General features: G+C 41.6%; 2 protein-coding genes across 2 annotated transcripts in view; one reads left to right on the top strand and one right to left on the bottom strand.

Moving 5' to 3' along the window:
* The window catches only part of slf1 (SMC5/6 complex localization factor 1), a 28,742-nt gene extending 19,105 nt beyond the window's left edge, over positions 1–9,637 (bottom strand). The window contains exons 1-12 of the mRNA XM_030764684.1: positions 9,527–9,637; positions 5,496–5,574; positions 5,160–5,329; positions 4,684–4,739; positions 4,439–4,589; positions 3,972–4,160; positions 3,697–3,765; positions 2,591–2,737; positions 2,248–2,414; positions 1,973–2,107; positions 1,399–1,537; positions 730–877 (exon numbers count right to left, since the gene is read on the bottom strand). Of these exons, the coding sequence (XP_030620544.1) occupies positions 730–877; positions 1,399–1,537; positions 1,973–2,107; positions 2,248–2,414; positions 2,591–2,737; positions 3,697–3,765; positions 3,972–4,160; positions 4,439–4,589; positions 4,684–4,739; positions 5,160–5,329; positions 5,496–5,574; positions 9,527–9,637 (1,561 nt within the window). The remainder of the gene's footprint in view (positions 1–729; positions 878–1,398; positions 1,538–1,972; positions 2,108–2,247; positions 2,415–2,590; positions 2,738–3,696; positions 3,766–3,971; positions 4,161–4,438; positions 4,590–4,683; positions 4,740–5,159; positions 5,330–5,495; positions 5,575–9,526) is intronic.
* Positions 9,638–14,882: 5,245 nt separating this feature from the next.
* kiaa0825 (KIAA0825 ortholog) overlaps positions 14,883–24,189 on the top strand; it is a 93,168-nt gene continuing 83,861 nt past the window's right edge. The window contains exons 1-3 of the mRNA XM_030764696.1: positions 14,883–15,013; positions 20,623–20,791; positions 21,576–22,248. Of these exons, the coding sequence (XP_030620556.1) occupies positions 14,883–15,013; positions 20,623–20,791; positions 21,576–22,248 (973 nt within the window). The remainder of the gene's footprint in view (positions 15,014–20,622; positions 20,792–21,575; positions 22,249–24,189) is intronic.

Consider the following 24,189-nt stretch of genomic DNA (forward strand, 5'->3'; position numbering starts at 1 on the left):
ACTTGCAGGTGCATGTTTATTTATGCATCCTAACAAGAGTTGGGGGAAAAATTGCACAGTGAAATACAACAAGAAAGCAACACACATTCCGTAATCCATGATGTGAGGACAAATAAAAGAAAATCATACTGCGTGCACACGTGATCTAGCATCGCGCGATTAACTAGTGCTCCATGTTAACGCAGATATTCAAGACTTAATGTAACTGCTGGAGTACTCGAATGCTCAAGTACTCTGTGCAACCCCTAGTCTGGTGCAGTTTCAACATAGAAATAATTTCCCTTGATAAACTACTATGCACTGATAGGTTGTTATAATTCTGTTCAATATCATACAATGCACTCATGTTTTGTTTTGTTGATACAACTATGTGCACTTAAGTGGATGTTGTCAGTTAAATTTGTGAAATTCTAAATGTCTGTGATATGGCTCACCTGGACTGATTTCTGGGTGTAGAAATCCCTTTGGCTTATGTGTTTTGATACGATGCAAAACTGATGCTGTTATGTATTTACAATATATGCACTGCTTTGTTGTTGTATTTCACTGTATCTGTAGCTGTTAATGTGATCACTCTTATTTCCAGCCATGTTTCTCAGGCCCAATATTTGGGATCCTTTTCATGAACTGGCCCCCGTTCCAAACTAATTGAATAGCCCTGCTGTAGAGCAATCCAAAAGCTGAATGCAGAGTGTGAACCCGCCAGGACCAGTGCTCCCAGTACTGTACCCTGGCAGACAATGGCTATGTGCTGGGATAGGTCTTCCAGTCCTCTCTCCACCAGGCTGGTGTTGAGCTGAGAGTGTTCCTGACACCAGAACTCCACCACCACTGAGAAGAGCTCCTGGAGAGTGCACAACATTCTCTGCCTCCGCTCCTGCACACATGACACACAGCCAGGACGGCCAGAGAATTAGCCTAATAACCAAAGGGTTGTGGGTTCGAATCCCAGGCGTGACAGTTCACTGCTTATGTGATGAAAGCCGAGGTTTTTCCACAAGTGTGTTGACTCTCTGACACTCTGTATACCAGTTACTTTAAGCTGCTATGATTAAGGGCATCAGCTAAACAAAGAAAACTGTAAGAGATTCAAATATGCTGGATTTTTTTATGCAGCTATAAACTATAAACATAAAAAATAATAATACATGATAATATAAGCAAAGCAAAGACTTTGGTGACCTGATCTGAGAGAAAATAGACATGTGCATACCTGTGAGGAGACTGCCCAGTGTAAAATGTCACAAGATCAACAATACAAAGAAATTCCCGCTTTCATTATCTGAAACTATGCATCCTTAGTTCTTAATTCTGTTTTAATTTTTCTTTTAAGACGCGTTTTGCGACTTTGAACACGCCTGTGAAGAATGCTGTGGTGATCTAGAGGCAGGTACCCACCTCTTTAGATGATGAGGCCCAGAGGGTCATCTCGACCAGCAGCCCAGCCAGCTGTCGTACTGCCCTGGAGCTCAGCGTGGTTTTCTCCCACACATTCCAGAACATTCCGTACACCACCGAAGCCCGCGAGCTGCCCATCCTGCTCCTGTAAACAACAACACACACAAGAAACACGGAAGACAGTTACCCTGCGTACTTCCGTCAGTCTAATCAGTCTCCTTATCACACGTTAGCAGTGTAACATATGCTAGCATTAGCAACATATTAATGTATGAGTTATGTCATGTTAGATTTATAACATTTGTTAGCATTACAACATGCCAAGCATTAGCCAGGCATGATGCTGGTTATTAAGTAACCAAACAACATCTGAAAAGGGAAAGTCAACTAATCTGAAATCTGAAAATAACTGTGAGGGAAAAGAACTTTCCAAATACTTTGGGATGTTTATGTTCAACTGAGCCTGTTTCGAACGTTTAATCAGTGAAAGAACAGTAACGGATGAGGAAATGTTTGTTAGCTTCATGTCTCATTCATAACTTGTGGAAGCAATTTTTTTTTCCCGGTTGCTCACCCAGAGCTGGCTGCGTGAAGCTCCAGCTGGAAAAGCCTGAGAATGAAGGCCTGCAGGTCACCATGGAAACGGAGCAGCTCCAGCTGGGCGGGTCTCGGCATCGAGTGACAGGTATGCGTGCTCGACAAGCAAACCCTTAGAATAAAACGTCCCAACAGAGAGAAGAAAATTGCCTCAATACAAATAACTTATGTATAGTCTATTAGAACAACCAAAGGTTTAGGCAAAACAAGGTGATTAGAAACTAAATCCTGATCGGTTTATGGCAGAAGTACCTGATTGACGTTTGCAGGAAGGACCAGGCTCCTTTCTTACACTGTGGGCACTGTAAGACCTGGGAGAAATACTTCACAGAGGCAGAGGAACCACAGGTAGGGTTGTTGCGAAGGATACTGTGTAGAACTGTACAGAACAAGCCGAAGAAGTACGGCTTGGCATCCCCCTGTGTGGACGTGACAGGACACAATGTTTTCACCACACGCCTCGGTATTCTCCACACAAAGCAAATGAAGCCTGCTGGTGTAACGAACTAAAGGTCCTGTTGACACTGTTGTTTTTCTGTATGGTAAGTGGTGGCAGTGAGAAATGAGCGTGGACCAGGTTTCTGTGTGGACGTACGTGAAGAGCATGGTGCATGAGAGACTGTATCAGTGTGGCTGGAGGAAGAACCCTGGGCTGCAGGCAACCCTGGATCTCTTCAAGAGCTTGAGGGAAGAACCCGCACTCAATCAAACTGTGTACGTTACTGAAGTCCACAGCTGCAGCCTGGGTAGAATAACACAGAGAGCGAGAGAGAGAAAGAGAAAGAGAGAGAGGAGGGCTAATCGTTATTTAAATTGCAAAGGAAGCATCAGTAAAAGGTGGTTAGACCAGTGGTTCTTTTTTGGTTTGTGTGTCCCAACCCCTCATGTAAAATGTTTTTTTTTCTGACAAGTTTCCCTTTACCAACACAGCCTTTTTTGCATGAGAATCTAACTATATTTGGCTGTACCACTGCAAACCACATGGGGACATTCAGCAGAATGCTGACATATTGTATTATAGTATAGATGCAAAAACTAACTAACTAAATAAATAAAGTTAAAAAGAAAGGGGGGGGGGGGGGTGATGACTAACGTCACACTGGGTGCATAAGTAACGATTTTTGTGAGTTTTGTGAAGGAATTACATAGCGTTGTGTGGAGCATTTACTGCTTTGGGTCGTAGATTAGTCGATATGGTAGATTAATAACACATTCATTTAGAATTAGGACATTTGGATACTCAATGTCCAATTTTTTACACTGTTCACATTTTATACAAATTCTCTCGCATATCTCCTAAAACACTGCTGCACACCCCCTGTGGAGAAAACATACATCCCCATTTGAGAGCCATGGTATTAGACCGCTGGTTACCAGGTGGAGAGGGAGGGAGGGGCACGTCTGCTATGGGTCTCAAACAAAGAGAAAATCCACTCGGGAGGTCAAGGAGAGAATAGTTAAGCTTGGTTTTAATGGGTTTGCCAATCACGAGTCATCGACCAAACAGGCACGTCGGAGATCAGGTTGCCCCGGCTATGACATTCGTCTGACAAAGGAGCGATCCAAGCGGGGTCCGTTTGTGACACGGAGGAAATTAAATGACCTCGTCTTCTTGATGAAGAGTCAAAGCCTTGTTTTAGTTCTCTGTTATGCACAGGTATGACAGAGGAAGTGAATATGCCTGAGGGCAGATCTGCACACCTGGGACGGAGGACTGGACGTATAGTAGCTCTGGAGCTCTGGGACCATCACCAGTTCTGTCTTTCGCTGCTGGACAAAAAAAAATGGCATCAAAGAAGAGGCTGTACATCATGACTTTTATGATATTAATATTCCTGACAGCTGATCTTCTGTCTCGTTTGTCCTAGGAGTTTAACATTGAAAAGTTGAAATTATGTTTTAAAACTCCTGACAGTTAACTAGGTGAGGAGGAATTGGAGCAAAGGTGGAACGTGAAAAGTTGTCATGTTTCGTACCTCTAGTTCTGAGATATAGTCTTTGAGTTTTGTTTCCAACTCTAAAAGGACGAGTTCGTTCACAACATCACTCTGGTCCTCCAGTCTGCTGCAACTCTCCTCGCTTTCATTCTCACCCTCTGCTGGACTCTCGTCCCTAGTAGAGTTCTCATGGAGACTAATGGACCAGTTCAAACTGGAAAGAGCACTCTGTAACACAGCCGAGGAGGCCACATCAAATTAGACTGAGATACAGACCATAGATTAGATTGTATTATGGTTATGTCTTCAACAGAAGAACATTTACACTTAATGAAAGCTCATGATAGTGTATAATTTTGTCACTGCATTATGTATCACATTACATTCACTGGAAATTATTCCATATAAATTTGAGAAGTGTTGTCACGTACAAAAAAGTGTCAAGAAAAAACAAACATAAAGAAAAGAGTAAGAGATTTCAGACAAAAGGCAGAAGTCCCTGTAACCTTGAACAGATGTTTGGCAATATAACTGGCAGGATAGCAGGGTGCATCACAGTTGCTTGGGTGTTTGGTTGCGGGTTTGGTCAGCACGTGTGTGATATCGAGAGAGCCCGGTTCATCCACGTATACAACAGCTCTCCCTGCCTGGAGGATTCTGAAAACAACACGTCCGCTTTGTTATGTCATAGTGGCTTTCTGACACATCGTTCTCAGAGCAGAAAAAAAAAAGATTAAATGAGTGGTCTTACCTTAGGAATATATCTCTTCTTGTTGTGTCATCAATGTCAAGAAGCACAACCCAGCCCTACAACCAAAGACAAGGATGTAAAATATTTAATTGCTGCTTATACACATATAATTGATAATTACAGATTATATCTGGGAACAATATTATAATGACAGACTTATCTGACTTTAAATTTATGTAATAAATAATAAAACTAGTCACTAAACTCATTACTGAATATGCTTGGGTGAATTCTTTCAACTTATAAATTAAATCTCACTTGTTTTAGACACAAAATTGTGAGGCCACAAAATCACACTGAAGAAGGGTGCATGGTGAAGGAAAGTGGAGGAGACTGGTTCAGGCATGACTTCTTTGTAATGTTTTCGTTTGTACACCTCTGGTGTTTCTCCTCTGGATCTTAAACAGGCTAGTCACCTTGTGACAAAGTTAACACGTCTTTTTTCTCGCCCGTCTAAACGCTCTGAAGATCCATACCTGGAACGCCCCAGACGCAGTGCCACTGGTCACCTTGTCTCTCCATGTCTGGAGAGGGTTGGGAAGGCCAGGAATCCTAGCCGTGAGGTTTAACTCATAGGAGGCTTCTGGCAGCCATGCTCCGTGTTTCACACTGTCCAGAACATACTCTGGGGTTACTATCCATTTCCCTGAAACACAGAACACATGGAAAACACCATTTATTAAATGAACAAAGTGTTTCAAAACACAGGACTGGGCCTGAATCCTTTGCAAATAATTACTCTGTATTTAGAGGGGGGTTCCGTTATAATTATAATTATCATCATCATCATCATCATCAACATCATCACTCACCTCCTGCGCAGGCTGCAAGGAATTTTTCACTGGCCAGAGCCTTGTGGACGATGAGATGGGTCATTTCCTCTCGGTAAATCTGTAACACATCAGGGCATTGTTCACTGCAAAGCATAAACAAGAGCAGCTGCTGTTTTCTAGCACATGAAGTGACTGTAATAAGCTGTCTCCTTCCACACCTCCAGAAGAGAACAAGCCATTTTTTTTAACTTATTACAGAATTGTTGATGAACTACTCTGAATCCCATGAGCAACTGAGGGTTTTGTGTCAGTGATCCAGGAACAAGTCATGATTAAAAACTAATATGCTTTTGTGTTTGTGTGTTCTGTAATAACATTGTAATAAATATTCTCTGTAGGAAACAAAGGGAAGTTTGTCTTGAACACCAAGTGGCAGTACAATACGTTCTTGAGTTGAGGTGTCATCAGTTTCCGAAGACTTTGTTGACGAGCATTGTTAGGGCCAGAGCTGACCCGTACACTACAAAAAAATTAAACAAATGCGTCTTAATCATGAAAAGGGTAAACATGGCCCATTTCAAACCATTTTTGACAGTCTGAATGAGTGCAATAAAGGTCTGCTTATTAGGCAGGGGAAATCCTAAAGATGAGAAAGAAAAGCATCAGAGTGTGGACCAGCAGAGCAGCCGTGAAGAGCAGGGTGGAACAGCTGGGACTGACCCAAAACCACAGATTTTACTACAAGTTGATTTTACGGTCAGACAAAGTTCCAGATTTGGTGATTTGATCTATCAGTTGGGGAATAGGCTTTCTTATCTCATCCAGACAGACTAGAACTGAATACATATTATGTTCTTTTCTTTTTAAAGGTTTTTTTAATGTCCTTCTGTTTTTCAACTAGATTCCATCGACCAGAGTCCTGTCTGTCTCATGGCTATTACTAAGGGCTCAACAAGCCAACAAAAATAGGAGTGGCGAGATGGGGCATTGTGTCTGAGTGAACAGATTTAGTGGAAAAGATTTACAGACCTGTTATTCACTGGAGTAAAGATTTACAGACCTGTTACTCACTGGAATAAAGATTTACAGACCTGTTACCAACTGGAATAAAGATTTACAGACCTGTTACCAACTGGAATAAAGATTTACAGACCTGTTACTGGAGTAAAGATTTACAGACATGTTACCTACTGGAATAAAGATTTACAGACCTGTTACCAACTGGAGTAAAGATTTACAGACCTGTTACTGGAGTAAAGATTTACAGACCTGTTACCTACTGGAATAAAGATTTACAGACCTGTTACCAACTGGAATAAAGATTTACAGACCTGTTATTCACTGGAATAAAGATTTACAGACCTGTTATTCCCTGGAGTAAAGATTTACAGACCTGTTACCTACTGGAGTAAAGATTTACAGACCTGTTACTCACTGGAATAAAGATTTACAGACCTGTTACTCACTGGAATAAAGAGTTACAGACCTGTTACTCACTGGAGTAAAGATTTACAGTCCTGTTACTCACTGGAATAAAGATTTACAGACCTGTTACCTACTGGAATAAAGATTTACAGACCTGTTACCTACTGGAATAAAGATTTACAGACCTGTTACCAACTGGAATAAAGATTTACAGACCTGTTACTCACTGGAATAAAGATTTACAGACCTGCTACTCACTGGAATAAAGATTTACAGACCCGTTACCTACTGGAATAAAGCTGCCACATCAAACGAGACTTGGCCAGAACTGAGGATATATAGTCACTCAACCCAGATAAGTCGTTTCTCAGTGTCAAGGAAAAATAACCAAACAAAGACTCTCCATGATGTGGATGTAAAAGTTGGACAAGCATGGAAATTCACCTCGTGTTATGGACTGATGCAAGAGTTGGACAAGCATGAAAATTCTCCTCATGTTATGGACTGATGCTATGACTCACAATGTGAATGTAAGAGTTGGAAAAGCATGGGAATTCTCTTGATGTTATGGACTGATGCTATGGCTCTTGTTTTGGAAAAGTCTTGTTTGAAGACTACTAGTGCATAAAGGCAGCACAGATTCAAGCCTAGGACCTAGAACCATGTATTTTACAGTAAACATTCAAAAGCAAGGTATGGACGTACAACGCGAAAGGGGTCAGGGATTTACTTTTCTTCAGTATAGGAGCGATGTTGAGCACTAACAAGAGTGAAAGGAAGATTGTATTATATCTAGCAGGGGGTTTATGATGATGTTGCTAATTGCCTTGTAGAGTTTGGCTGTGAAGCCATCAGGCCCAGGGGCGTATTTTGTAACGGAGTTCAGTAAATCAGCCAACTTAGTGGGTTTGCTTAGGGCTATTCCTAGTTCATTTGATACCTGAGGTAAACCTAGGGTGTAAAGATATAGAACTAAAGGCTATAGAACCAAAAGAATCAGAAAGAGATTCCACTGTCAAATGTTCACAGAGAAACTGTAGGGTGCTTTTCATTTCCTTACTATGTCATTTCACTGAAACGTGGTTGATCTATAATTGAGGAAACTGTACATATGACAAACTACACAAGAGCTTCTGGCTGCATGAAAAACATTTCATTAGAAGGGCTTCAGACAGAAAATTTTACCTGTGAAGTTTGACTTAATAATTCTTCATAAGGATGTGTGTATGTGTTTTACTGTCTTGGATGTAATGCTGATCTAACTCCAGCTCTCTCCACTTCAGCAGATTTGATATACAATTTCTCATACCACAGTGGCCATTCTGCCATTTGTGTCACCCTACTTCCAAGGTCAAGAACTTTCCAGCACATCTTTCAGCCCTGTGGGACAGGAATTATAGAGGAGAGAAGACAGTTGCTAGGCTATTTTAAGATGTCATTGAGGACACGGATAAATTTGCCTCAGTCAAAAGGACACCTTTATCTTACAAATCAGTTAGGATCTTTCACCCATCATTAATCATGATCGTTCATCCCCTTCTGTCTCCAAGCACTCTGAACAGATGTGAAATAATGTAGGATCTCTAGTAAACCAGCAAGGCAATGCAAAACATACAATGGGCTATGCCGTAGCTTTCTCTGTTGCTCTTTCATTTGTACTGTAGCCCCAGCACTTGATTTTCATATTCCACTGCTGGCAAAATATATATTCATACTGAGCTTTCTAATCATTCAAACTGTGCACCCTCTTCTCTTTAATTCAGAGAGAAGCCAAATAAGCCCACATGTTGGATTCCGGCTGTAAACACCATCGCAGTAAAGGTGGGCACCCTGACCTGCTATGCTCACAGAGCAATACCCCTAACATTCCCTGACTGTTCAAATTCATTTCAGCTTTTTTAGTCCTAAGCCCAACAGCCAACAGTGGCACAACTTTCATTCTTCATTCAAGTTTTGGACTTGGATAATAGGAATGCTTCATGTTGTTAGTGGGACTGTATAATTCATTTACTTTATTTATTTCTGCTGCTATGTTCAAAGTACCTTAAGTGCAGTAGTCCACACTCTTAAGCCTGCGTGTGTGTGTGTCCTGAGCAGTTAGACCGTACAGATGTTATGGCAATGTTCAGTCTGTGTGTTAAGAATACTGTACATGCACCTGTCCTGTTGGTCTCCAGACACATTTGTCAGTCTCTGTGTGTTGAGTTACTGACTGCAGTGCTGTGCACTCAGTGTCACTGTGGGCTCTGTTAAGATGCGGTCACTTCCATTTCCATGATCTCTTCGTAGTTAAAAGAGGGGGTTAACTGACTTTTTTATTAATTGTTACAGACTGTGCCATATTTTTTGTCCCCGTGGTATGATGTGCAGTCAAATGAAAATGAAAGCAATACATTGAAATGTACTGCACAATCGAATCACGTGATACACACAATCTCGATGTTATCGGATGGCATCCCATATCTCGTGACAATATGCTATCGGCGGCACCGGCGATCCCCGCTCGTTGGTTATATTGAGAGCTGTAACATTAGGGATTCTATACGTTGTCCACATATTATCTAAACAACAAACACACACAACTCTAGCATAATGTAGGAACAAACGAATTGACAAAGTTTCAGTAACATTTCACTTCTACTCACCGAGCTCCCATAGTACTTTCCACCCAACAGTTTGATCCCATGAAGCAGTTCCCCTTTCTTCTGATGATTCTTGATTCCAGATATTTGAAAGATACGCGTTCTGCCCACCATCTTGTCAGAGCACCTATGCAGCTGAGGAAGATTTCTGTCACATAACTCCAGCAGTTTTGGTTACGTGCCCCTTCAAAGTGACCCAAACTTATCTATGGATTCAGTCAAAAGTCCTACACTGCTTAAGATGAAGTGAGGCAGTAATCATTTATATATTTGAGGATCAAGGCATCACTAAATGAAGTCAGTTCGAATTCATCGACAGTTATGTCTAGCTATTTTTTTTCAAGTCAACTAAAAATGAAGTGTCATCAGGCGCGAGCTAGCATCACATCAGATGAAGCTTCTAGTTTAACATACCAACAACAGGCCAAAGAAAAACAAACGCTGACGCATGAATACGACTTTCTGTAGGCAGTTGCCTAAGCAATTAATTTGTAAATCGACAGACCGCGTGAATATGCTGCTAGAAAACTACTTCATACTTTTACTTTTCAAACTCGCTCAGCGTCGTATACAGTCCACTGCAGTCCTCGTAGTCAGTAGACAAATAAGACGAGTGACACTCTATTTAAAAGACATGATCAAACTTCTTTTCACAAAAAAATATCTTTTTTTCATTTTAAAGTAACTCGAAATAAAGTAACTGCTTCCATAATTTGCACAATGTTTGGAGTGATGTCCTCCCGCGTGCAGCGAGACGCGGAAATATCGACATAGATTTTGAAAATGGGTGTGAACATGTTGAATAGTCATTTACAATGAGAAATATCGATTCTCTTACTGGATTGCAATTGACGATGATGACATAAATAAATGATTCTGTCTTATAAAACATGAGCGGTAAAGCAAAATTCAGCAAACATTAGTGACATTTCTATTTTACAATGCATTCATCTCCCTATATTTTGGGGGATTTCTGCAGTCCCACATAACGGAAGTTTTGGTGGAATTACTTCCGGTTGGTTGTCAAAGACGCTTTGTGGTTAGTAATATACTTGGGTTATAGCGTGTGTTATAGTTTCAAAACACCAGGCTAACGTAACATCAGTTAGACTAAAGGCAGCCACTTACCAGTGTTTAAGAGGATCGCTGGTGTCAAACATGTGCTGTATGACCAGTTTACACGTAAATTTTAAGTTAGTGTCGCGATATGCTAGTTAATTCCATTCGTAGATAACTACCGAGAAAACGTTTGTCAAGTAAGCTCCCTGTTCATTCGGAATCACGCTCACGGCGAAAACAATTAACTGGTTATGCTCAACACGTTACTTTATTCATTAACTGCTTGATAACGTGCATCTACTGTATAATCCTGTATAGTTTGCGCCTATTTACCGAAAACCCAATCATAACAGGAGTGGGGCCAGCGACTCGTTTAAAATTGTAATGTTAAAATATGAAACATAACGCATTCATGACATAGTCCGGATTGTCGCACAAAAACCTAAAAATAAATTTGCCTCTCTTGTTTGTAAGTTTGACGGTGAAAAACAATGACAGACGGGTTACTCAGGGGGTTCAAGTGACGGGAAGGGAATTGCACGAGAATCGAGTTTGGGCTACATCCCTAACTGCTTTGGGATTATTAAAAAAGGGCGTAGTTGGCCAATCAACATCAGAAGGTAGGGCAAAGTTTCTGTATTTACTGCGTCTATCCTTATTTGTACAAAACTATTTCCTCATTTTGAAAAGGTTTCTAGATCATACGTGATGATGTTGTTTATAAACCACAATCATTTTGTCAAATAAACAAAGCGTATTGAAGTAATCATAACCATAGTAATTAGAAAGGTATGATAGGTATCGTAAGGCTCAACAATTCCTGCACTGGGATCGTGAGCGCCAGTAATATATGATAATTTGTTTGTTTGTTTGTTTGTTTGTTTGTTCTGATAGTTGATCATCATCTTGTTCTGAAGTTTGGCATACTTTCCATGTGCATACTATGGGTCAGCTTTCATTAGAGGTCTTGCTGATGGTTTAATTTTTTTATTTTAATTCTAAAAATAAGTGAAACAGTGTGTTTTTTAACACCAATCCTCTTACAGCCAATTGTCATGACTTCTGAGTAGTTCACCACCATTTTCAGGCTTTATGAATTTTCCAAACAAATTCAGACCCTTCAGAAATGAACCACACTCATAATATCTCAGGACTAGGGTGAATTCTCTGACATGGGCTTGTTTTAAGTTTGTAGTATGGTTCTCTTTATATATGCAATGTGAACACAAAGCTCTGCTTTTGGCATGGCTGTCAGTCTGAGTCCCAGTGATGGTAGTGTGAATGGAAGGTGAAGTGAGACCGGAAGTGAGACCAAATCCGATCACAGTGGATCTGAATCCAAATGAACCGAGTTTCTTTTTGGCTTTTCACCTTTTGATTCACTTAAAAGTGGACTGAGTTTATCTCTTTTCAAGTGTGCAAAAAGTGAAGCAAGTAATGAATAAAATCACACTTAATGAAAAAGTAAGGGTAAATTAGACAAATTCAGGGTTTTACCCTAGTTTTGTTCTTTTCTTCTCAGGACAAAAACATAGATAGGCATATACAAAGAATCTGAAATGCTTGTGTATTCATGTTGTTAATCTGACAGTTAAAGTTAACTATACTTACTACATTGGGACTGTTCTTAGGTTACACATTTATGTATGTGATTTGCCATGATATGTATCACTGAAAACAGGTGAAACCAAAAAAGTCACCCAAGTTCCACTGTACCTACATAAGTAATGTTATTCACAGTTAAACAGTTATTAGGGCTATTTCCAAACATACGTGAATATTGTTTATATATTTTGTGTGAGAAGAAAAGAACAAAACTAGGGTAAAACCCTGAATTTGTCTAATTTACCCTTACTTTTTCATTAAGTGTGATTTTATTCATTACTTGCTTCACTTTTTGCACACTTGAAAAGAGATAAACTCAGTCCACTTTTAAGTGAATCAAAAGGTGAAAAGCCAAAAAGAAACTCGGTTATTATTATCTATTGTTTTATGGTTAGATAACTTCATGTCTGGACCTGACAGGCTGACTAACTGAAATGCAAAACAGGACATGAGACTCATTCAGCTACAAATACAGTTGAAATTAGTTGAAATTACAGTTGAAGTGATATCATTAGTATTAGTATGAGATATTAGTATTAGGTGACATTCAAAATATTTGTTTGCATTCTGCCTTAATTACCTCCCATTGTGTTAGATAAATGAAGTCAGTAAGTGGAGGGTGTTGAATAGGAAGCATCAGTTATGTAGCTTAGATTAAATGTAATATTCATTCTTCTCTGCTTTCAAAAGGAAAAAAAAGATTGTGCTTATGAAATAGTGGATTTTGGGTTCAGATATGACCATAACAAGTAGTATTCTTTGTTGAGTGTGAAGAATATTGTATGCAAAACTGTAACATAGTTAATGATTAAGAAAAATGACCAATCAGAAGGTTCATTAGTGATTTTTTGCCAGTTTTTTTGTGTGATTTATTTGGTTTTTGTTTGCTTACTTGTATGTTTGTTTAAAACATACAGACTCATTGCATGCGCCTGCACAAACAGGTTGCACAGAAGCAGACGGCTGTTCCCATGCAATAAAATGAGATCACTTTCTAGAACGTGTCATGGTGAAATGATGTTATTGTTTAATTTATTAGGTTTCTTTGAAAGAAAGTGTTAGGTTTAAGTGAACAAGTCAAAGGGGCTTTTAAACCACCATCTGCTAAATATTTCACCGCACAGTCTGCACCGTGGAGTCGGAACCTGTTTGTGAAGAGTGGCAGTGAAGCAGTGGTTTCACTTTAGTGTTTAGAGAGTAAACATGCCCCAGCTCTTTCTCTCTCTCTCTGTCTCTCTCTTTCTCTGTCTCTCTCTCTCTCTCTTTCTCTCTTGTTTGCACGGTAAGTCTCAGAACTACACTGGGACACCAGAACATCTGAGTTCAAAATAGCTAACGAGACACAGAAGATGGAGAATGGGTCTGCCTAATTAGGCCCAGAGTGGTGACAGCCAGAACCTGACACTTTCCCACAACACACAATGCTCTGGTGTAACAGACACAGGCGACCATGCGCATCCTTTTGCAACAAACATGCTCGTGCGCATACCACAAACACACACAGACACACACATCAACTTTTCAAAATGATGCACCAGCCCCAGGGTAATTACTCTGACGAGTTACTAATCCTGTGTCAGAAAAAAAAAACCCTGTATACTTTTCAAAATCACTCTCTCTACTTCTCCATCAGATGACGCCGAGAGGAAGGGGGAGCGGTCGCGAGGCCTTGAATAGCGCACAAAAAAATAAAATACAAGCTTAACTACGGAGTCTGTCAAATGAAGGAAATAATATTTGTCCAGCTGGACAGCCTTGCCTTTGTGTGGGGCTAAATGAATGTTGAGATTTGTGTCTGCACGAGGAAGCCTGGTGTGTCAGCGAGGCTGTTTTGAGTTTGACAGGGATATTAAAATCAGCTCAGATGAAGGCGAGAGAAGTGTCAGCAAAGCCAAATTGACACTGACACTCTCGATTATAGTCCACTTGACTCACGATGACGCCGTCGATACCGTCTCTCTCTGTCTCTCTCTCTCTCTTCGTCTCAGACGCACGTCTCGGTTAGCCGAGTGTCAGGCTTTGAAGGTTTTGCTCGCTAGGTTCGCGCGGCCTCGGACGCATTGTTTATTTAAAGTGAGGCCGCGTCAGTTTGTCTATTAACCGACACGTCGCTGTTCCACACTCCCCTGTGCTTAAAATATGCATTTATGATCAGCGAGCTGCTACTGTAAATTGAACAGCACTTGAACTGAGCTGCGTGAGGGAGATAGATGGATTGAAGGGGAAGGATGAAGGAGAGAATATTTATAGCCAATGATGAGGACCCACTCCTGTCAGGTGGAGTTGGCATACAGATCCTGATAAGAATCTTGTCTTAGGGAGTAATCAAATTGTAGGCTCTCATGGGCTATCCTGTTTGTCCGAGGACAAATTTCATCAAAGAAGGCTTTTCTTTTCAGTATTAATTCAAAATGGATATTACTCAAGTACAGTAGACATCGGCAGAAATACATTATTCCAAACAGAAGGCTTTTCTTCTCTTCATTTCAGTGGTAATTCAGAGGGAAGTCCAAGTACACAAGCTTTGGTGTTGATCAAGTATGATCCAGTATGAAAGTTCAAGGACATTGCAACAAAATAAATTTAATTTTAATCCCTTTTTCATTAAACTTGGTGCTTGAATGTCTTTTTCAAAGTTATGTGTCATAGATTGATTCTCTCTTTATCGCTCTCTCTCTCTCTCTCACTCACAGGTATGGAGTGGCACAGAGACCTCTCTCACGATCACGCATTTGTGGATCTGTTATTGTCTGGTTTACCTGGTGAAGAGGACCTTCAGCAGCTGTTGAGAGAAACAGAGGACAAACTCAAACTCAATGCCTGCAGGTTAGAATCCCAGGCAGTTCCACACACCTGGTGTTCTGCAAACACCAAATCCAGCCGCTGCAGAACTCTATGCCCTGGTTAGAATTAGCAGGCTTTTGAAGGTTATGCATGAAAACTGCCAGGCATCCACACATTTTGCGATAGAAGCTATACGAACCTACGTAAAGGGAAGTGGATAGAATTTTCTGGAAAGAGACATGGGTGGTAGATTAAAATAGAAGTAACGAATGGGGTCAAAAATGTTGATTTATCAATTGCTGTGAAATATGGAAAGACAAGTCACATCGTCTTTGGCAGTGTAGGATGCCCCGAAGAAGGCAGTAAGCTGCCAAAATATCAGTAAATAAATTATTACATGATGCCAGCGTGCACAACCCACAGCCTGTTTTGACATTATTAATTTATGGAACCTCGGGTTTGCATCTATATGCTAAAAAAAGAAAAAGAAGGTGTGTGTTGTCTGCTTTATTTACTGTTTGACTGTGTTCAGAGAATCCAGCTTACCTCACAAAAGATACATATTAAGACTGCCAGGTGTACAGGGCCATGGTAATAATTGGTAATACACACACACACACCATACAGTCTGTATTTTAAAGGAGTGTTGGCTCCTTGAAAGACTCTAGTTTTAAAGGAAGCCATTGGATTGCATATGGATTTGAACTTGAGCCTTTTGTATCCTTCCCTGACCAGTCCTAACCAGTGTCAGGGTCTCTGAAGAATGTATGATTTAAACGAACCAGTTAAGACAAAAAAAATATGATCTGCTTCAATGAAGAAAGGTTTCCTTCTTGTTGAGATACTGAGTATAGATTCTGATGGTCATAGAATTTTTCTTTGCTGTTTTCATATTTTCTTTATATTGTGTTCAGAAGATTAGTAGGGGTGTGTTGAATAGTAAACCACTTCAACTCAAATCAATAAACCCAGAGGTGCTCTGAGCTCGTGCTAATTTTCATCATAATTTGGCTGAAGTGCTGTTTTGTTGTCAGGTGAGTTTTGTGTTGCTTTCATCTGAAGGACACGTTGGAGTCTCCAGTATAAAGGCCACTCTTATGTAGTCTCTCCTTTCCCTTGGTTCATTTGTCTTACATTTGCAACATCTCACCTTCTGGGTTTATTGCAGGACGATATAGCTTTTGCAAAAGACGAGATGTAACCCTCTTTCAGCCCCTTAAACACACACACACACACACACACACACACACATACATACTCTTCTTTCTTTCTTTCTTTCTGTCTTTCTTTCTTTCTTTCTTTCTCCTTGTTATTCTGTTTTTCTCTTTCTCTCCCTCTCCCCCTCTCCAGTGAGAGAAGCTCTCATGGCCATAATGGTGCCTTTCTCCTTTATGGCTGGGCTCTGAGAAATCTATCTTTGCCACACTTTTATCCTTTGTGCAGTGCGGAGGACACAAGGCGACAGTGTGGAATTGTGAGGGATGCAGTAAGTGTGTTTTGTGTGTGTGTGTGTGTGTGTGTGTGTGCGCGTGTGCGTGTGTATGTGTGTATGTGTGTGTGCGTGTGTGTGAACAAAACCTCTCTCTTACCCCAGCCATTAGCGCAAGACCTCTTATCCAGCCCTGCTCTCTCCCTCTTCCCTCTCAAAATGGGAAAAGGAATAATTGAAGACTCCACATCTTGAAACGAAAACCCTTGGGTGCGTAATTCAAGGATTATTACTGAAGGACGTGGCATTTTGGGGGGCTTTGGAGGCATTAAAGGGTTATTTTGTGTTCTTGGAGAGATGGAAGATGGGAGAAGTATTACAGGAGACAGAGACCTCTGATAATGGGAAATTGTGTAAAAAAATAGGAAAGAAAGAAAAGAAAGGAAGAAAGAAAAAAGAGAGAGTAAGAAAAGAAAGAAAGAGGACTAGACAGAGAAAAAAAATGGAAGTGGCTCTGTTGCGGTGATTAGTCAGCCTTAAACTCGTCTTGGCACGTTCGGATCCCGAAAATGCCAATCATAGAGAGAGGCTCACTGGAATGGGCGCACGAATACACCCGTTACCTGATTCACCCATCAGAGTCTGGGACAAAAGGTGAATACCAAGAGCAGGAAGAGTGTGTGTCTGTGAGAGAGAGAGAGAGAGAGAGAGAGAGAGAGAGAATTGAAAAGAGAGTGTGTGAGAGGGTGAAAGACAAATTGAAAATGAGAGGAAACGAAAGAAACGGAGCGAAAGAAACCGATTGAAGGAACTGAGATAGCCATTGTCAACTGTTTATGGATCAGTTGTGCAGATTGGATCTGGGCTTTCAGATGTGGGAGATTTGACTATAGGACTGCTGCTCTAATCATGGGAGATTAAGGTGAGCGGACGATGAACTTGGCTGGCCCTAAATTGAAACACTGTTATCCATTAGGATTCATCAAATCAGACACTCACGTGGGCCTCCTGCAGAAAGCCCTTCCTAATGAAGTATCAGGTGGGGACCAAGGGGGAGGACAGGCCCAGAGTGCTGGGTTTCGCTTAACCGGGAAAAGGCTCCCTCTGGATAGCAGAAGAACCCTGACAATCTAACCACATACCTCAGACAGGTCATGCGCGTGCATGTGTGTGTGTCTGTGTGTGTGTGTGTGTGTCCTGACAAATAACCCTTATTCTTGGTGCTGAATGATTCTGAACTTCGGATAAAGACTTTGGCAGGATCAACTTTCACACAGTCTCGCTTGTTTCTTCCTGGTCTTTTTTTTTTTTTGTGAGGGGGGGCTTTTTGCTGATAGAACTAAGATAGGCGATTTGTTTCCTGGGCACTTTGGATACTGTAGGTGTTCACTGAAGCCGAGGCTTATTTGAAAAGGATCTCTTCCTGCCCCCCCCCCCCCTCTTTCCGCCCCCCTCGCTCCCCTGGAGCGCGTCAGGCCGCCAGCCCACCCACACTAAATTAATTTTGACAAGGAACTTAAGATAACGTCAAAGCACTGACTAATCAGAGGATTGGGTTTCTGTTAGGCATAGAACTGTGAAATGTACCATCATATCTAATAAAAGCTTCAGATTGCTTCTCCTCTTCTCTCTCTCTCTCTCTCTCTCTCTTTCTCTTCTTTTTTTCTGCCTTTTTTTCTCCTTTTTTCACTTTACCTGACCTGTCGAGTCTGCTCCTCCGTTCGGATCTGAAAAACAATTACCGTTCTGGACAGAAGACTGACATGTGGAGAGTGTGTGTGGAAGGAGGCTTAAAGCATCTTTTTCCTTTCCTTTCGCTCGCTTTTTTGATTAGCTCTGGACTTCTCTCCCAATCTCTCTTTTTGTTGTTGTTTGTTTCTTAAAGACTGATCTGTTGAGGTGTGTGTGTGTGTGTGTGTGTGTGTGTGTGAAAAGCTGTTGAGTGGTCTTGTTTTCTCTCTCTCTTTCTCACACATGCACACACACTCTCTCTCTCTCTCTCATGCTCTCTCTCTTTCTCTATCTGTCTGTTTTAATCCTTTGGAGTTGATTAATCTGTAGGTTTGTGTTGGAGGTTAGGCTGAGCTTCTGGGTGGGAGGACTGACTTTCCCGTAGTCCATCTGACCACTACTGACCTCCTGCTTCACGTCTCTCTCTCTCTCTCTCTCTCTCTCTCACACACACACACACACACACACACACACACACACATCCCTTCAATCAAACTGCAAATCCTTCAACGATTCAACACTTCAAAAAGGATATTAACAAAACGGAGAATGAGAGCAACAGACAGACAGAAATAGGCAGAGAAAGATAAAAAAGAAAGAAAGAAAGAAGTGGATATTTTATACACTAGTACACCTTTAAGTTCCCTGCATTATGGCCTTTCTCAGACATCATCCTCTGTTATTTGTTAAAAATCATTGGCACTTTGTGCCCTCAGGTAATGCCAGGTCCTCTGAGTGCCCACATCCACAATGAATTTCACTGTTATTAGTCAATCAGAGGGGTTGACTTACCCCTTCCACAGCACTACTATGATCAGCCAGTGTGTGTATGTGCGTGCACGTGTGAATGCGTATGCACGTGCTTGTGTATGTGTGAGAGAGGGAAAGAAAGAAAGAGAGAGAGATGTCCAGAGAGGGAAAGAGAGAGAGAGAGAGAGAGAGAGAGAGAGAGAGAAATGTCCAAACAAGAGAAGTAAAGTGCGTTTTGGAGGGAAACTGGCTTTATTAGGGATGTCTATAGCTGCACAGACTCACAGATGGAGGATCGTTTAAGTCCTGCTGTCTGAGTAAAGTCCCGGGGAGCGGCCCAGCTCAGGCCGACGCAAAGCACAAATCCCTTTTTTATGAGACACATTAAACGGACTTACTCGCTCCTCTCTCCCTCTCCGAACAAGGCCCGTGCACGGTTGCTATGAACAACTGTTTAATGGTATTTAAACCCGAAATCGCGTCCAATAAGTTATTATTTCGACAAGTTTCGGATAACATAATGACACGATGCGTTTGAGAGAAAATAGAACAAGCTCCTATTATCTCCTTACTGGACGAAAAATGTATTTTCTTATTATTATAATTTTTTGTGGAAAATGGATTTTTCCACAATGCCTTATCGAAGTTGGTACACGATTACACCCACTTAAACTTCCTCTTGAAGCTACTAAGACTGTTTCCAAACTGACACAAAACAAACATTATGAATGTAAAATTTTGTTTCGATCTATGACAAGTTGTTTGTACGTTTGTGTTCGTCAGGAAAGGCAAACGCAAAATTAGTTTTGCAGAGAAAACCGAGCAGGAGACATGTGGCGTATTATACACGAGAACCCGACTGGAAATGAATTAGGCAAAAAAAAAGAGGGCTGTGTTGTTTGTGAATGCTTAAAGACTGCATCCTCAGTCGCTAAAACAGGTGGTTTATAGTCTCGGTTAGCTGTAGTGATTTTACAGCGAGCTTTGGGCTATTCATTAAACTCCCCGAGTCTGCTGTTCTTGTACAAGCTGTCACTGTCATCTTGTTCTCTCGGCACATATTTTCTGTTTACTACAAGAAGAGTCAACGTTTCCTGCCGGCATTGATACATCTGACAGAGGGGGGGGGGGGAATCACACATCACGCTTGTGTGTTACCGACTTAAGTGAGATACGGGGTACGAGTCGTTAAAATTAACGACGTTTTACGTTTTTCTTTGAAATAAAAACGTGTCAGTTTTAAATGTTATTTAACACGACGCCCATTGGAGGGCATCTGTCTATATGCACAGGCTTAATGTTTACAGTAAAACGTTTTACGGTCCTCGGGGGAAGGCATGTAGTCGTAGGCAGGGCAGTTTTGTCCCGTCTCAGAGGAAAGCCGAGTTGATTTTCATAGAGTGACTGCGTGTGTGAGCTTAGTGAATGTCATGTCTAATTTATCAAGCTGAAGTGGCAACGGGATTGTTGATGCAAAGTGCTAATGGAGAAAACCAGTAGTTCAGTGATGATGTGAGAGTCTGTGTCAGGTACTGACAGCATACGGCTCACAACACACATCGTATACCCACTCATAACACACACACACACACACATAGGATATATTGATGTCTGTGTTCATTAGAGTTGATGCGTCTCCATCAGGGCAGTAGGATGAATATGGGAATGCAGACATTGAGTGTGTTTGCACACGCGCGTGTGTTTGTGTGTGTGTGTGCGTGGGTGTGTTTGTCCTCCACAGTATTGAACAGAACATGAAGGAACTGCAGGAGAAGATGGGAGAGCCCTGGACAGGAGAGCGTGTGCCTAGTCCTACTGAATGCCTGCAGTGGTTTAGCCCTCGGAACTTGGCCACTCTGAAACCAGTTGTTGTAGGACACCAGGAGCTTCTGGACTTCCTGCGAGAACTGGTAACACAGCATGGAGACTTCCTGTGAATGTCAAACTAGGCCAAGGGTGGAAAATAAAGAGGAGGACATGGAGGAAGCGTAGAAACCTTATATGGGACCCAAACAAATGTTAAGTTTCATCGACATCAGTTAAAGCCTTGGCTCCCATTGCTATGGTGTTGTTGTTGAGAATTTCTGGGGAACTTTAGAATGTCCTGTTCCCTAAATCCTGTCCTTTAGATATTATGACATAATTTAGCTTGCACTGGAGTTTGAGTAATGGTCCATCTTCTCATCTGCAGCACCAGTGCCAGTCACTCATCACTCGTACCTGTCAGAACTGGTTTAGACCAGTTATTTTCAGCCCAGTCCCAAGAGAACAAGCTGTATATTTGGATTGCTCCACTCATGGCTCATCCTCATCATTTAATCAAGGGCCTGTCCGATGGTTGCATGTTTACTGATGTTTGCTAGTTGAATCAGCTGTGAAATGGAAATTGAAATGTAACGCATATGTAGAATAGGATCCCTAAAGACTGAAGGAGGGGCCTCATTGGTTCAGTGTGTCTGTATGTACCAGGTGTACGTACCCACCAAGAGGAATCAGAATATAGACCATAATAAGCCCAGTATGATGTAGCATGCTAGATGTTTTTGTTCTGTAAGTGGTTAGATGATTCCAGAAGGAGACACATTAACAGGATAAAGTCCTGCTCCATCCCGAGATCATCATATTTATGTTAATATCTAATCACATGTTGACTTTTATCAAACATAATGTCCTTTCCGTCTCCACGCCTTACAGCAGCAGGTACTGAAGGCAGCGGAGGGTCATGAGGAGGCAGTTCTCCAGCTGCTGTGGAACATCTCCTCCCAGTGTGGAGTGACTTTCCCCAACTCCAGTTCTTCTGCGCCCAGCTCCAGCCCTGCCGTTCACACAGCAAGAGATGACTCTGCCCTGGAGGCGCAGGAGGTCTGGAATGACATCCGAGTCTTGCTTCGGCGCCACCTAGTGGATAAGCTCCAGACTGCAGCCAAACCCAGAGAGCGTGAGGAAGACGAAGCGGAGAGGGACCGTGTTCTACGGCGTATCCTGCACCTCCAGCAACTGTCTTTTCTTTACCCAGAATCTGACGTGCTGATGAGGTACCAGAACCTTCAGAGGAGAGCTGTACTGGACCTCTTGCAAAGCACCCAGTCCTGCAGCTCCGCCAGAGACAGAGGTTTTGACAGGCTGGCCCTCAGCTTCCGCGAGGCCTCTCCAGCTCTTTGTTCCATGATACAGGAGGACCTACAGGTTCTCAATGGAGTAGCAGAACCCCATAGTATCCTGGCCTTCCTGAACCAGGTTTACCTGAGCACCATAAGCCAGGAGCTGGGTTTGCTGATGGAGAGAGAGGTGGAGATGGCTCTGAAGGACAATACTACACCCGGTGGCAAAGGAGGGAAGAGCTCCAGTAAGAGCAAGACAGCTGTAGGTTAGTGGGTTTACCAGTCATCTCTAGTCATGAGATCATACATTGGAAAAATGACTCTTTTCATGTAATTAACTTGATTACGTTGCCTGGTTTCACCAAATTAATTTTAAATGTTTTCATTTTTAAATGTTTTAGTAAATATTGTATGTGAATTAAACTGTTTCATTTGAATGGAATCAACTCTCTTTTCAGCCTAGATTCGGCTTACAAGGAATTAATAATAATGAATAGGTTAAAGCATGAATTACTTCATTTTCTCATTCAAGGTGTTTCACTTTTCTTTCAAATTTGGAGGACTTTTACAGGTTTCCAGCTAACATGGCTGCTACATCAGTCTAGATGAATGAGTTTAGTGTGGATCTCTTCCTGCTCCTGCAAAGATAGCAGCTGTATCTCTTTATGTTACTGAGGAGAGATGTAACAGGTTTGGATAGAAGTTTTTTTTTTCTTTCTCAGTATCCTTAAATGTCATTGGCCAGTTAATGTATGAACTGTTTGAGATAAGGCATCCCACTGGAGCTTTGCGGAGAATGGCATTTAACTTATTAGAACATCCCGTTATGTGATATCCTGCTGGAACGGTACAGTCTGTTGAGTTTGCCCTCCTGTAAAATGAGACTCCCTAAGGCGATATTCAGTGATGCTATTGCATGGGTGTATAACATGTCCTTTACGGCTTTATACAGAACTCGCAATCCCAGCTGCCTGTCGTATGAGACGGTCGGAAAAAAACAAAAACAAAAACGAAACAAACAAAAACAAAACAAAAAAAAGAAACAGATGCTCTGTTTTAAAAGATTTAAAAACATTTAAAAGATGCTCTTAATTTACCAAAAAAATCTCATCCCTCCCTGGGACGACAGATAAAGGTCTGCGATAGTTATGTGTTTTTGTTTTCTTTTTGTGTCGTTTTCAAATGATAAAATGCCTACGATAAAAGAGAGGGAAAGTCAAACAGTGGAATAAGGCAGCCCCCTGTTTTTCCTTCCATCCTCTCTGTGTTGAGATGTGTCATTATTTACCTTCTTTTTCTTTCTTTCTTTCTTTTTTTCTTTCTTTCTTTACTTCTTTCATTTTTTTAAATTTGTTTTCCATATCTGTCGGTGAAGGGATTGGGGTGGAAAGGAAAGGGGAGTTGGGGTGGGGAGTGGGGGGTGGGGGTGGGGGGGTATATGCCTCGAAGCTGAGGCATCGTGGAGCGACGGTCCCATGGGAGCTGAGGATCTGGCAACACACGCTGTCAAAGCACTGAAGCATTTAACAGATTCTCATGCACGGATGTGGCAGTTCTCTTAACCCCTCCATCTGAAAGGGAAGAATACACATTGTTCCCTCTAACAGATGTGGGAGTCTCATCCTTTTGTTGACATCCTTCCCATCTCTTGCTTCAATCCCTTGTTCTATATTTCTCTTTCTTCTTTTTTTTCCAGTCCCTCCTCTTTTCCTGGAAGTAATAGGCTGAGAGACTGAGTTCTGGACTTTGACCCACAGGTTGACTGGTCCTGAACAATGGAGACTATACAGCTTACCAGCACACCTTTTTGTGTCTATAGGGAATTCATTGTCTGAAGGTGTGTGTATGAGTGTGTGTATGTGTGTGTGTGTGTGTGTCTGTGTGTGGTCATGTATGGATGTGCGTGTGTGTGTGTGTGGCCTTGAATGTATGTGCGAGCGTGTGTGTGTGTGTATTTGGTCATGTATGTATGTGTGAGCGTGTGTGTAGGAGAGAGAGAGAGAGATAGGAAATGTATCAAAAACAGGGTTTCTCGCAGTGATCTGTGCATCCCTGAATCAATAACTTTGCCCAGTGGACAAACAAGCACATAATACATGCATGTAATACATTCAAACAAAGGCTGTGATCGGCCTACTTTTATTATGCATATTTCACAGGTCTATATGGCAAAGACATACATTACAATCTGAATTGACCTCTTTGAC

This window comes from Chanos chanos, chromosome 1 (assembly GCF_902362185.1).
Source record: "Chanos chanos chromosome 1, fChaCha1.1, whole genome shotgun sequence".
Taxonomy (NCBI): Eukaryota; Metazoa; Chordata; class Actinopteri; order Gonorynchiformes; family Chanidae; genus Chanos; species Chanos chanos.